Source organism: Trifolium pratense, linkage group LG4 (assembly GCF_020283565.1).
Source record: "Trifolium pratense cultivar HEN17-A07 linkage group LG4, ARS_RC_1.1, whole genome shotgun sequence".
In the NCBI taxonomy this organism is placed as follows: domain Eukaryota; kingdom Viridiplantae; phylum Streptophyta; class Magnoliopsida; order Fabales; family Fabaceae; genus Trifolium; species Trifolium pratense.
This window is the reverse complement of record NC_060062.1, coordinates 35,024,894-35,039,716: the sequence shown is the minus strand read 5'-3', so window position 1 is coordinate 35,039,716 and position 14,823 is coordinate 35,024,894. Positions and strand designations below refer to the sequence as shown.

General features: G+C 31.9%; 2 protein-coding genes across 5 annotated transcripts; both read left to right on the top strand.

Moving 5' to 3' along the window:
• The first annotated feature begins 5,058 nt into the window (after positions 1-5,058).
• On the top strand, positions 5,059-9,032 carry LOC123924374 (KH domain-containing protein At3g08620-like). Of its 4 annotated transcripts, none has more exons than XM_045977242.1 (8): positions 5,059-5,215; positions 5,449-5,519; positions 5,856-5,944; positions 6,597-6,748; positions 7,123-7,239; positions 7,600-7,716; positions 8,033-8,176; positions 8,618-9,032. In XM_045977242.1, the coding sequence occupies exons 2-8, from the start codon at positions 5,494-5,496 to the stop codon at positions 8,765-8,767; spliced, it is 795 nt and encodes a 264-aa protein (XP_045833198.1). In that variant the 5' UTR covers positions 5,059-5,215; positions 5,449-5,493; the 3' UTR covers positions 8,768-9,032. The 4 variants fall into 4 exon arrangements, with proteins under 4 accessions (XP_045833198.1, XP_045833196.1, XP_045833197.1 ...); XM_045977241.1 differs by having other exon boundaries at positions 5,097-5,215; positions 7,099-7,239; XM_045977240.1 differs by having other exon boundaries at positions 5,073-5,519.
• A 3,408-nt stretch (positions 9,033-12,440) lies between these two features.
• LOC123882466 (cytochrome b-c1 complex subunit 8-2, mitochondrial-like) lies at positions 12,441-14,468 on the top strand. Its single transcript, XM_045931325.1, has 2 exons — positions 12,441-12,713; positions 14,175-14,468. The coding sequence occupies exons 1-2, from the start codon at positions 12,544-12,546 to the stop codon at positions 14,221-14,223; spliced, it is 219 nt and encodes a 72-aa protein (XP_045787281.1). The 5' UTR covers positions 12,441-12,543; the 3' UTR covers positions 14,224-14,468.
• Positions 14,469-14,823: the final 355 nt, after the last annotated feature.

Here is a 14,823-nt window from a genome sequence, read left to right as displayed (position 1 = left end):
TGCATATAGTTATAGCTGTCAAAAAGCAGCGGGCTGATGGGCCGACCCATTAGCCCATGGTCTTAGATGATACGTACATCAAAAACATAGACCGAAATGTAATTACACTTTCTCGGGCCAAGCCCACTTAGCCCATATGGACATCGGTATGGGCTGGGCTAGCACATCGGACTTTGGGGTGGCCCATTATCTCATCATTTAATTGATAAAAACACATTTATGTCATTTTTGTAAAAATAATATCAATAATAATCGGGTGGGGTCAGTCTAGCCCATTTATTTTGTCTGGCCCACCGGGGTCGGACCGGGCTGGGCCGGGCCAGCCCATTGACAGCTCTACATGTAGTAGAATAAAAGGAGTGGTTGAGATTGTTGCAGCACCATTCTATTACCGGAAACTCACATGTAAACAACCATGAAATTTCAAGTTTAAATCAACCGAAAGTGTTCGGCCTAACAATCCTAACAATATAGGAATTCAAAATTGGTGAAAGGTTTTGTTAGGAGTCTCACATCGAGTATTTTGAAGTGTTCAATGTGGTATTTAAGTCATGAGACTCTCCCACCTATTGGACTAATTTTTTGGGTTGGGCTCTCTTCATGTGCTTAAATCCTAACAATTGGTGCTCTCATTGAGAGTTGGGCCACAGAAAGAGCTATCTATAGGCTGGATTAAGGTGCACCACTGAATACTGATAGGTGTGTGAAGCCGCCGAAAAGGAAAGGGCTACCATCGGGTCAGTGCCGATAGAGTGAAAGTCGTTATGGACGTCAGCTCTTAAAGGGCATGATAATGTTAGGAGTCACACATCGAGTATTTTAAAGTACTCAATGTGGTATTTAAATCATGAAGCTCTCCCACCTATTCAACAGCTTTTTGGGTTGAACTCTCCTCATATACTTAAATCCTAACAGTGTTCAACCTAACAATATAGGAATTCGAAATTGATGAAAGAGTTCAACCTAATAATATCGTTATATAAGTTGATCGTGCTAGTAAAAAGAAAAGAGTTTCTCTACAAATTGCTTTTTTGGTATTAATTTTAAGTCATTACGGATGACAACAAATTTAGGAATAATGCTTAGGATTTAACATGAGTTGCTCACACAGACACATCCACACAGATGGCTTCGTTTAAAATATACCCATATTTTTTATTAACAAACAATTTAAGTGTTGTTTCTATCTCTCTTTACATTTATGTGTAAAAAAAAAACAGAGAATCTCTCTTTATATTTATTTATCACCAACATTCAACAATGCTTCTAAAAGTTGAAGCCATCCAGGAAAACACAAAATGATTTTCCATAAACTAACTCTAACGTGTGTCTAAGGGGAAATTACCCTTCACCAAAAAAATAAAACCTATATTCTTTTATATTTATATATATAAAAAAAAACTACATACATATCACTTTATTTTATTTTTTTTGGTAAAAAAAAAAACTAAATATTTTTTTGGTCACATATGACTTAAGGGTTAATTGTGAGCTATTTGCTTCCGTAATCACTATTTTCACATGGTCAGTTATACGTTATTGTGTCAAGAGTCACATCAAAAAATGGTTTGAAGATTTTAGTCGTTGATGATAATGATAACCTTATAAATACCACTTCAAATGTAGTTTATAAATAAATTTTCCGAAATTTGTAGGATTATTTGTACTTTCATGTTTACATAAGTTGGTGAAAATACATTAGACAATGTCAATAGTATAATTGACTAAGTATTTTGATTTCTATGCGTATAAATTACTTTATTTATTAGTCTACTGAAATACAATATAATCGATGTATAATTATTGATGTGCAATCATATTTTTGTATAAAAACATGATGTCATTGCAAAAGTGATCAATTTGTTGCTCATTAAAACATTGCAATATATTAGTGAAAAGTACTTTGAAGCTATATCAGCCTCTAGCATTTGTTGCTCTATATGCTGCCACATATTTTGTTCCTTCCAACAAGAAATACTCTCATTGCAGTATATAGGTTTGACAAACCACACAATTCTCTTGGCACTCAACACCAAAATCAAACAATTGTAAAAATCAATGGGCCAAAATTGCATTTAGCCTATTTAAATCCTAGGAGAATTACTTTTGTCGCCTGACCATTTACTCGTGCACCTTACGCCTTTTCCATTTTACCATTCTGCAATTTAAGTAGCGGACTTTATAAAAATGAGAATTTTTGAAAAATGTCGTCCGCTACTTAAGTAGCAGACATTATAAAAATATGGTGTTTTTAGGACTGTCCACTACCTAAGTAGCGGTAGCTGGCGGAGATATTTTGATAAATTCGTAGAACGCGCCATAAAATGGGTATGGTAACAAAAGTAAATCTCAAATCCTAAAGTATTCTATGAGGCCACAATCTCTATCTACACTCTGCAACAAAATGGATGTGACGAAATAAAAATAAAAACAAAATGTTATGTGACCTTAGTTTAGTTGATAGAGACATTGCATTATATATGCATCAGTCGGGGTTCAAACCCTGGATATCCCATTTATTTACTTTAATGGTGGAATTTTAGTAGATAAATTATTTGACAAAAAAAATAAAAAATAAAAACAAATATGATCTCTCTCCCAAGGATTTTCTTTTTTTACACAACTATCTCCCAAGTTATGTGTGTGTTTTTATATATGATAGTATGATACTGATAATCATAATCATAATAATTATTATTTTCTGATGTATCAAAAAATAATCATAATTATTATAATTACTTGGTTAAAAACAAATTATAATTATAATAATTTATGGTGATACTCTGTCAGAAAAAAAAAATTATGGTGATACTGGTTAGATAAATTGTTTTGGTGGGTCAGTGGTAGGGTTGTTCGAGTAAGACAAGAATGGGGGAGTGACAGGTTGTTTTGTAAACAAATGGGATGCCATTAATTAACAGCCATGACATTTCAAACTAATTTTAGCAAGTTGGTTTCAGTAATCAATAATAGCGCCCACTAAGCTGTCAAGATAAACGCTAGAAATTTGTTACATACAAAAAAGTTGATTAATTACTAATAAGTAATAACTTCATTTTCATTAACTCAATTTTTTCTTTACAGATGCATCCAATAATACATTGACACATTCTATATTATGTTTATAATATGATGTATCATATTTATTAAATGATATATCAACATATTATTTAATGTATGTGTAAAATAATTTTACACCAACGATTCGTAGAAATTAAACTCATACTTAAAACGTATCGAATATTAAATATAAATTCAGATATTTCTTTTCTTTTTTTTTTATAAGAAGATATTTCTTCTTTCGATCATCATAATTCAAACTTTATTAAATAATCTGATACCTCTATAAGTTTATAGATATGAAAGAAAGAAAAAAAGAATTCAAGCTTTACTCTATTATATTTTTGCTTTGTTAAACACTTAAGTTTAATATTTGTTTTCTTTGTTAAAAAAGAGAGACGAGGCCCAACAAAAAACTAATTAAGAAATTAAGCTGATATTTTCTAGTCATACAAATCTCAAAAATATCGTCAAAAATGAGTTTATCGAGCTCACTTGGAGGAATTTACATTCTTGCACAAACTAAAGAATCTAAAGAGAGACTAAAGTTAGAAACTCAATCAACACAACGATTACCCTCCCTCCAAGTATGATAAAATTGAACGTGCCAATCTAAAGCCAAAAGATTTCGAATATGCTGCACCAAAGTATGAACCACTCCACTGAACTTGTATAGGTGAATGTTCTAATACCCAATTTATATTTTTAGGTATTAGTATATTTTATAGAAAATTCAATGTCGTGTCATATTTCTATATTAATATTAATTTATATTTAGGTCAAATTTACCTAAATGTATTGGTACTCAACAATGTAAGTTAGGTTTCAAAAAATTCATGTTATAAATACCAAGTATACGTGACCATTTAAGACTATGTGAATCATGAGTATGTTTGGTTTCAAATGATAGGATTTGAATTTTCCGTTGTTACAGGACGTTGTAATAGATCGAAACCGTCCAATTTTAAATTGACGGCTGAAAATATTTTACTTAATTTTATTGCATACAATTTAAACCGTTCGATTTTAGATGAAATCTGTTACTGTGACAAATTGTGTATTGGTGCTATTGCAGGCAACTCAGATCCCAAATAATGTATGTGATCATGATATGGAGAGTGGAGACAGTGAGTAAGTGACCCACATTGATCCTTAGGGGTGGCCTCTATGCTTGTTCTTTGTAAGTTACATCATAAATCCAAATCCATCTACACACACCCTTATTGGAACGTGCATGATCAATTGCTTTATCATTTCAATTACCATCATTTCAATTGAGGCTTCTTTGCCTTTTACTCTCTACTCTTTAATTGAATTTTGAAGGAGATTTGAAGAGCTTTATTTTCTATCTTTGATTTGTTTAGACTATAGATAGATTAATTTCTTTGAGTTTATCTAATGATATAAGTATTTATGACATTGTTTGGAAGAGTTTATAAAAACAATTTATCATATTTTCATAAGCTAGTTTATTTCAATAAAATCTTTATAATAGCTTATATGAAAACAACATAAAGTTATTTTAATTATAAAAATACACCTTATATATAAATGTGTAGTTTTTAAAAAAGGTCTGTTACCGCAAAAACGGCCACGACAAAACCTGTATAGGAAGTCTCTTTTATCGTTTTTTACCATTTTTATAGAGTGAAAAAAAATCCCACCAAAATACCGATACTGCCGCAACAAAATGTCATTACAACACTAACAAAATGCTACCGTAATAGACAGAGCCTTCCGGTTTTTTTTTTTTTGACGGCAACAAAGCCTTACGTTATTTTCGATCGAAATGGTTAAAAATCACATTTAGTAAAAATATTAACATACAATTTTAGCACTCAAAAGTTAATTTTCATAAACATACATAGGAGTAAGTGCTTAATTAAGTACTAGTTAAGTAAATAATTTCTTGAAGAAAGAAACTACTCATAGAGGCATCAATTTGCTAAGCTGTAAAACAGAAAACATACATACAATGAGTGATATATACAACACTGCACACACACACACATGCAACAGAAGTCAACAAAACAACAATTAAAACAAATCTTGAGAGAGATAGATAAACAAATAGAGAGAGAGAGAGAGAGAGAGAGAGAGAGAGAGAGAGATACTTTAAGGCTTTCTTTTACTACTAATCAATCTACTACATAAGGTGGCCCTCTATCTATATTTCTAGTTTTGTGACCTTTCTTTTCATCCACTACCTTCTCTTTTTATTTTCTCTATCAAACTCAAACACAGTTGTGTTTGTTTGATGATGTTGTTCTTTCTTTCTTAACAGGATTTTCAGGCCACACATACCCTCTTTTCTTCTTTCTTACTACCTTTGAATTTCTTATATACTCTTTCAGTTGTGTTGAATTGATGTCTGGTTTGTATAATCAGATTTCCTCACCAGGAATATCAGGGGCCAATTCACCAAATATAAACATGAGAAGCAATTTTGATGTTGATAGGTATATTATGTACATGTAGGAACTCATTATAATTCTTCTTAATTATGATATTTATTATTGAAATTTTGTTACTTATATATATGTATGTTACATATTGGTTGAGTTTATATGGTTAATGAGTTTCGGTTAAGGTTGAATCGGTCAGGAGCATCCGAGTTTAATTCTTGACTGAGACAATTTTTTGTCAGACTTTATTTATCTCTGAACAAATTCTAGCATACTAGGGCCGTTTTCCTGAGAACTAAAAGGTTAATACAAAAAATACTTATATGTATATGATGCGAGGAGTTTAATTAACTTTTGAGTGCTTATTATTTTTATGTATGTTTTGTATAGCCAATACTTAACTGAGTTGGTAGCAGAATACCAGAAGCTTGGACCTTTCATGCAAGTCTTACCCTTATGTACTAGACTCTTAAACCAAGGTTGGTTATCCTAAATCTATATATTGAAGTTTTTTATTTTGGAGAATTTCTAATTTTGTTGTTATGTAAACTATGAAGCACGGACATCCTTCGGATTAGATGTGTCTGATACCGACACGACACCGACACTTATGATTACATTAAATTATGTCATTTTCTCAAATTATTATCATTGTCGACGTGTTAGTGTTTGTGTCTTGTCCCAGTGTCCGACACTGACACGACACCGACACTTATAATTACATTGAGTCATGTCATTTTCTCAAATTATTATTAGTGACGACGTGTTAGTGTCTGTGTCGTGTCCGGTGTCCGTGTTTGTGTCCGTGCTTCGTAGGTTATGTTTGTTTTAACTCATTTCACTTGAATCAGACTTAATTGCTCATAAGCTCAACTTTCTGGTTAATTACTTGGATTAGTATCTCATTTCTCTTTTGTCTTGAGGATTATTATCTCCTTTAAAATGCAGTAAATTGTAGTTGTCACTATGAAAATTATTAGTCTCTTATATATTTTTCTTATGCCTATTGATAAATTCATGTGCTTGTTAGTACTTACTACCTAGTACCATTCAATTCATATTTAACAACTTTTAGTTGAAAAATCTTACTTTATTTATATTCTTATATTCAATATTACCTTTTTTTATCAGAGATTTTAAGGGCTTCTGGAAAGAATGGATTGATGCAGAACCAAGGGCTTAGTGACTATGACAGAGTTCAATTTGGAAGTGTCAAGACTAGTTTCATGCCTTCTTTGGATACAACACAAAATTTCACTGGCTGGAACAGTTTGTCACATGAAGTAAGTTTTTTAATTCTGTTCTACACTTCTATGCAATGATGACCATTGTTCTTCATTGCTCTTCAATCTGACACAATCACCGGACTTAACACTGACAATTAGATTCATACATATACATATACCACATTGATAATAATTTTGAGAAAATATGCTAAAAGTGTTCTGCTAAATAAAAAAAGTGTCTAGATAGAACACTTATTATTGAACACTTTTTTTCTCTTTACATGTCAGACACTAGACATATCTTCAATAAAAAGTTCTACTCTTTTTTTCTTGAAACGGAGAAGCTATAACATGTCTTCTTTCTATGATGTACTAATATTTCCATTCCATTTCTTTTATATTCTAAGAGGTTAAGTCCAATCTTACATCAGGGGTTATCTGGAGTACAAGGACTAAATGTGGATTGGCAAAGAGCACCAGCAGTCTCAAATTCTCACATTGTGAAGAAGATGCTGCGTTTGGATATTCCTCATGATAGCCATCCAAATGTAAAATATGTAAAACATTATTTTAATGCACTTTCAATATGATTGTTAAGAGTCCCACATCGGTTGCGAGATGGTCTGGTGAGGGCAATCCTCACCTTACAATTCTGTAGGGTTGAGTTAGGCCCAACTAGCCAATTCCCAATTCTAAGAATGATCGTATCAATTTTACTGTGTTAGAAATTGTGAGATCATATTCATTTGTCTTAAGTGTGAGAGTAGAAGAAGAATGCTAAGAACTGCAAATAGTTTCCATGAAAATTCTTGGTTTCGTTCTTCAACTCTCACACTTAATTTATAATCATTTGGGAATTCTCATGTGACATTTTTATGATGAGCTATTAATGCTAGCTTAAATTTCAGTTCAACTTTGTTGGGAGGCTTCTTGGCCCAAGGGGTAATTCGCTTAAGCGAGTGGAGGCTACTACAGGTTGCCGCGTATTTATCAGAGGGAAAGGTTCAATAAAAGACTTTGATAAGGTAACTTCTCTTCCTTAAAAGATTGTTTTGCATCTCCACAAAACCTAATTTGTGATCACACTATTAGGCTTTTATATTGAGTTGCTCAACAATATTGATCTCGGTGCATAGATAATATGATGAATGACCTGAATTGATAGGCTCTGATATCATATTAACTTTTTTTATTTGACATAACTCATTCTTACAAAACGAATTTGTAAGGTGAAAGTGCCACTCTTTATAAGCTGTTTTCAATTTTCGTATCTTATCTTTTTTCTTCTTCTACAAACAATATATTATTTGTAACTGTGACTTTACTTTTGTTAATATAAAGGAAGAGTTGTTGAGGGGAAGGCCAGGATTTGAGCACTTGAATGAACCATTGCACATATTGATTGAAGCTGAACTACCTGTCAATGTTGTTGAATTAAGGTTGAGGCAAGCACAGGAAATCATAGAAGAGCTACTCAAACCTGTGGTATCTTTTTCATTCAACTCTCTTGCTAAATTTTGCATTAAGGGATAGTGTGTACTCACACAGTCAAATGATCTCGCTTATTGGATGAAGATCGGATTAGCAATAATTTTATCTTTATCTGATAGTCGAGATCTGCAACTACATGATCATGTGACCATTTGAAAATCCAATTTTTAAAAATGGAAGGGTATGAAGTCCAATTACTTCAAAATTAGAAGGGTACACGTATCCAATATTAGACCATACCACATTGACCTGGCATCGGCCAAGTCAATGTGTTATGGTCTAATATCCAATACCAATACGTGTCTGATATTTCTGAATGCATAACTCAAAAAGTATCTAATGATAAATAAAATTGTTTATGAAATTACTTTCACTGCAGATACCGCTTAGATACATTTTCGACACTTAATCTTCGACATTTCTTACCGTGTGCAGGATGAGTCACAGGACATCTACAAGAGACAACAACTTAGAGAACTTGCAATGCTGAATTCAAGTTTTAGAGAAGAGAGTCCTCAACTGAGTGGTAGTCTCTCTCCATTCACTTCTAATGAAATGATAAAAAGAGCAAAAACTGACCAATAGTCTTTTCTACATTGTGAAATTGTTGCATTTGAAGTTACTTCATGTATGTAAATGTTGTGTAGCTGCAATGAGAAAACCTTGATGAAATGATCATGCAAATTTGGAGAACAAAATGATGAGAAGAAAAGAGAAGGGGTTGATAATTGATTGATATTAATATACATATATCTATTGTTACATTTGTTGCATTCAACTTCATTATTAGTAGACTTGTAAAATTAACACAATTATTACTTTTATTATATCTTGACATGTTGATGCTGTATATTTCTTAATGTGTATAAATATAAATACTGATCTTATCGATCAGAAAAGTGTGGCAAGTGTCGAGCACGTCACCGTCTATACAACATGCTGCAAACACTCATATTAGTGTTAGACACCTTTTTCAAAAGAATTTCCAAGTCTTCATACTTGTTGGCCAACTCATGTTGCTTCAGCTGCCGTTCCATCACGAGCATCTACATCTGCTCTGGTTTTTCGTGTTGTTTGCTTCGTGCTTGTATCATTCAACCTATGTAAACCACTGACACTCCGACTTTACTTTGATATTGGACTTGCAAAAGATAATGTTTTACCTTAATTTAAAATATAAGATTCGTTCTTTATCTTTTTATTTTTTTTATTGGTCATTAAGTATTAAGACGATTTAATACTTAAATGATCATCTTAAAAGGAAATAAAATAAAATAAAATAAAAGACGAATAAAAAACGTCAATTTTATTTTCTTTAGTAGAAAATCATTGTAGTTAGTCTTTCACGTCCTTGTGAGTCTCTAGAATATCTTCACACATTTCAATCTTTTAAATCAACTGCATAACTAATATAATATTTTCTCTGCAAAGTTGTGATCCTCAAACTTTAAATTAAGATTATGGTACACTTCAATAATGTTGCATATAAAAAGACTGTTTATTTTTCATGATTGATGAAATGAATAGTTTAGAAAAGAAATGTTTGATATGAGATGTGTACTTTACTGAGCAAAATCACACCATGGTTTATTATTTGACCATATAATAAGGGTAGTGTCTAATGGTAGGGTCTTTGAGATTAATGTGTATACGTGGAAGTTGTTGTCCGTGACTATTACCGATCCAAACTAATTATCTTTTTGGCTTTGACTTATTAATGATTGTCTTTGTAAAGTGATGCTATTGTAGATCTCTTTTCTTCATTGTAGGGTCATTATGTCCCCAGTTTCTCCATTCTTCTGCCTAACCCCATTTACTAATTACACCATAAAGATGAGATTAAAGTCTTTTTCATCATACTTCTTAGTGTTACTCATATCAGCAAAAGTAATACTTATATTTTATCTACATGCTGATCGGTAGGGTTGGGAATAAGTCAGACGGTTTACAGGCGCCTTCGACTTGGCCTATTTAAGTCTGATCTGGCCTGTTTATTAAAAATGTTAAGCTCAGGCTTTGAAAAAAGCCTATTTACATAAATAGGTCAGGCTTTGAAAAAAGCCTATTTATATAATAATTTTATTATGGCATACTTAACTTTGTCGTAATCGTATTTATTATTTTATTAGCTTTTAATTCTTGTGCTAATCATTTTATAGTTTTTTCTTAATGTCGTAGAAATTATAAAAATTTAAATGTGAAATAGGCTTTAAGGCCTGTTTAACCTATTTAAAAAAACTATATAGAGTGATTAAAAAAACTATATAGAGATATTTATGTAACACGGGCTTTTAAACATGATACAAGGCCAGGCCAGGTAAAAAAAATTGCATTTGATAGGCCGTAGGCCATGCTTAGGCCTGAAGAAAAATCGTAGGTCAGGCTCAGACCTGTCAAAGCCTGACCTGACCTGACCTATTCCCAACCTACTGATAAGCTTAATTATTTGGTTTAAGGTTTAATTGCTGGCTAATACATATAAATAGGAATAATCCAAGATATTTTTGAGACTCGGGACAAATTAAAAAGTGATGTATTTGAAACTAAAAAAGTTAGTAACATTAATATATCTTTTTATTTAAGTTAAAAATATTTATATTTATTTGTGTACTCAATAGTGAAGTGACTAAAAACAATAGCTTGAATAATTAAAATATCAGATAATGAAGTAAAATTTTACTTAAAAGTTATTTGGTTTCTCTGTCATTTTCACAATTAATTAATACTAAAACATTCTCGAGCGGACCCTCTATTTTTGAGGGCTAGAGCCACTCAGGACGGACCCTGCATATATTTAGTTACTTCGAGAGATAGAGCATCCTTCACTATAGGAATCTATGCTTCGGGCTGAAATGAATAAAGCTTACCTACAACACTTTGCTTTCTTTGACGCAATCAATACTCTAAAGGCCAACAATTTGAATATCAAGAATTTCATCTACTTGTTCCTTTCTCTGTATCATGTGAACTTAGTTGACAATATACATAATTTAAAAATAAGTCAATCCAAACGGATCATTATTCTAATTTACTAAAAAAAACACAAATTTCTTGAGGGGCACAAAAGCCCTAAAAAACAACCAAAAGCCCTCAAGAAAGTGATAACTTGTTGGCAACCAGTTGACGGCCAAAATCCGTCAAGAAATAACTTGTCTCTAAGTTTCTTGGCGGCCAAAGCCGCCAACAAATGAGAACTAGAATTGACTTCAACATCTTAGAGGCTAAAGCTGCTAACAACTTGCTCACACAATTTTGAACTTGGTGTAAAAAGCCGCCAACAAATGCACGTGAAAGTTCCTGGCGGATGAAACCACCAACAAATGCGACGGGTTTGAGAACTTCTTGGCGGCTCAGTCAACAAATCATTCAATTATTTATTATTTAAAAATTAGATTTTATTTTTGATTTAATCATTTAAAAATCAATTAATAAATTATTTATTATTTAAATATAATTAAAACAGAATTTTTAAAAAATGAATTTAAATATAAGTTATTCATTTCAAAAAAAATTAATTAAAATGCAAACACTTACAAGTTTATAGATATGATACATGAAATCAAAATGGAGAAATGAAATTTTTTTGAGAGAAGTATGAGAAAAGTTTTAAGAGATTTAGAGAGTTTGAGAAAATTTTGAGAGAAAATTATTGTGCAGAAATGAATTGAAGGTGATGAATATATAGAAGGAGGAGAAATGCACGCACTAAATGTAAAGAAGTACTGTGGGTATAATCTGCGCTCTAGAGTAATAAATGTCCTCATATTAAATTTGTAAAATGGATATAAGTCGGTTTTATGTGACAAACTTACTATATAATTTTTTGCGAAACAAAATAATAATTTCAGAAAAACAATAGACTACATCAATGCACTTTTATAAAAATAAAATTATTTTGAAATACAAAATACAAAATAATACACTTTAATTTATAATATTTCTTTACTAAAATCAAAATATTTATTTATTCAAATTAATAAGTTACATTGAAAATATAAAAAAATTCCGTATCGCTATAATTGAAAAGATAATACACCAAAAATATAAATCTTTTAAAAGTTTTTTGATAAATAAATTGTTTGAAATTTAGAAAACAAACTAAAATAAAAAAAATAAAGAAATTGAAATGAAACATGAAGAACTAACTCCTAGCCCATGCGCCGTCGTATTGGACTGGACTCACTCAGAATAGCGTAGAAGGAAAAAAAAACCAAACCCGGTCCAATAAAAAATCGAAAATAAATTAACAAACAAAATAGTTAGGGTATTGCTTTCATTCCATTTCGCATTCTCATTCTCATTGTCTTTCGTTCATTCGTTAGCGTCGTTTGTTGAATCCAATCCAATCGAAGAAGAAGAAAATGGGGAAAAACATTGTTCCAGTGAAATCTGTTGTGTATGCTCTTTCTCCTTTCCAGCAGAAAATCATGTCCGGTTTATGGAAGGATTTACCTACCAAAATCCATCACAAGGTTTCTGAAAATTGGATCAGCGCTCTTCTTTTGATTACTCCCGTCGTCGGAACCTACTCGTAATTTTCTTCATCTCTCTCTCTCTCTCTCTCTCTCTCTTTGATTTATTGCATCAATCAAATTATTGTTATTATTTGTTGTTTTTGTTGTTGCAAATTAGATTTGATTTTGCGGTTAGGATAATTTGGATCTTAATTATCTCCTAGGGATTTAGCCAGATCCTGATTTATTTTTATTTTTGATTTTTATTATTGTTAGTTTTTGTGGATTGAATATGCTTGTGGCTTGAATTTATTTTTGGATCTTAGGATTGAATTGTTAGGAGAAAGGGAAAAATAAATTTGCATGAATACTGAATATGAATAGATAGTGACCTGATTTGCTTTTTGTTATTCTATTTGGTGTATGTTGTGATGAACGTTTGTTGATTTCAAATGAAATTTATTTTGTAAGATTGATTTGGTTAAAATTGAGTTTGAATCTATGTAGCACCAACACTTTAGATTGAAGTCGTGTGTTTGGTGTCTGGCACATGCAGGCGTATGTATGACATCTATTTGACACTGACACATGTGGTTAGATTCGGTCACTTCCGTTTTCTTCAACTGTGTGTCTACGTGTTAGGGTTGTGTCCTAGGTCTGTGTTGGTGATTCATGGGGTTTAAATTAAGTTGTTCATAACTTTTTTTTTAAAGCAAGTTTGTGGTAAAACTTGGATTAGGAAGCAAAGTCAATTATGGTACATAGTAATCAAACCTACAGAAATCACGATTGCCTGGTACATAGTAATCAATTATGGTAAAACTTGGATCACTTCACATTTTCCACCGTGCATCCAGACATGAACACTTAGTTTTGTTTGTTTTTCAATGGAGCGGTACCCTCTTTAGGTTTTAGCTGCACTTTTAATTTCCATCTGTTTTAGTATCAAAAACTGATATGATTAAAATATCCTTCATCTTGAAGCTGTGAAGTAGGAAGTAGACTTCCGATAATATTCTTAATAATAGACTTCATAATAACTATTTGAGCATGTCATCCATGTCTCTCTGTGTTTGTGTATTGTGTCTCTAAGAATACGGTACGACTGTTTTCTGAATGTCCCTATGGTTTGCAGATACTTGGTTTTTGTTTTTTTACTCCCTTTTTTGGTTGTGTCATTTTTTTTTCTTTCACAAAACATGATTGAAGACGATAACAATTGTATGGAGTCAACGCTTATTTTGTATCAGACTAAATGTTTCCCTTTGTGGCATCTTGAAGTTGATTGAATGAAATGTTAATCTATGTACACGGGAAATCTATGTATTTATGCTTTTTTATTCTGCTTATGTGTATTTATTTTGTGAACATTATGTGTGCGACATGCATCTTCAGTGACTTATTATTAACAAAATTCATGTTTCCCTATTAGCACTGTATTATGTATCTAGGCCTCGTAGCTGAATATATCAATCTCTCGAAGTTGGTGGTTAACTAGTATGTCTTTGTATGTTTAATGTATCTCACTATGAATGCAGGTATGCTATGCACTATGTGGAACAGGAGAAGCTGCACCACAGGTACTGAGCTCATACGAGGATCAATTGGATAATCTACAAGTTTCCTGTCCTTAATTTTGTTCAGCTAGTCAATAATGTGACATTGGTCAAACTAGCTCTTGCTCTTTGGTTGAGATATGAGTCTTATCTGTTTCTACTATGATGGTTTGAATTGGTAGTTTTCTTCATTTTATATGTTATAAAAGATAATATTTGTCCTGTCAATAATGTTGTGATATGAGTGTTAAAATGAAAATGAATTGTTATGTTAAACTCTGGAGTGATCTGTGATTTTATTTAATGCAACAATCACTTTCAAATTACAAAACTTAATTTTACAAGCAAATACAAAATAAACACTTCCCCAATTGGAAATGCCATCGACCTGTTGCAAGTCTGTATATCGGAAAAGTAAAGAAATTTGAGTTGCATGTTAATGCTTCACCATCATCTCATCATGGTCACATTCCCCTTGTCTATGCCTGTGAGGACCAGATCACCCAGCCTTTTACAAGAATGGTTTCTTTTATATAGCTTTTAGTGCTACGATTTATTTGTTTGTTGTTCGACAGTTTTTTCTGGCGTGCAAATTTTCTGAAGCTCCACCGCAACTTCATATGTTGCATTA

What these genes read in the sequence shown, in the direction of transcription:
- LOC123924374 (XM_045977239.1), top strand. Translation starts at nt 5,428, where the DNA reads ATGTCTGGTTTGTATAATCAGATTTCCTCACCAGGAATATCAGGGGCC. An exon ending in CAATAAAAGACTTTGATAAG is followed by an intron (nt 7,717 to 8,032) that starts GTAACTTCTCTT and finishes GTTAATATAAAG; the next exon opens with GAAGAGTTGTTGAGGGGAAG. An exon ending in AAGAGCTACTCAAACCTGTG is followed by an intron (nt 8,177 to 8,617) that starts GTATCTTTTTCA and finishes TACCGTGTGCAG; the next exon opens with GATGAGTCACAGGACATCTA.
- LOC123882466 (XM_045931325.1), top strand. Translation starts at nt 12,544, where the DNA reads ATGGGGAAAAACATTGTTCCAGTGAAATCTGTTGTGTATGCTCTTTCT. An exon ending in CCCGTCGTCGGAACCTACTC is followed by an intron (nt 12,714 to 14,174) that starts GTAATTTTCTTC and finishes CTATGAATGCAG; the next exon opens with GTATGCTATGCACTATGTGG.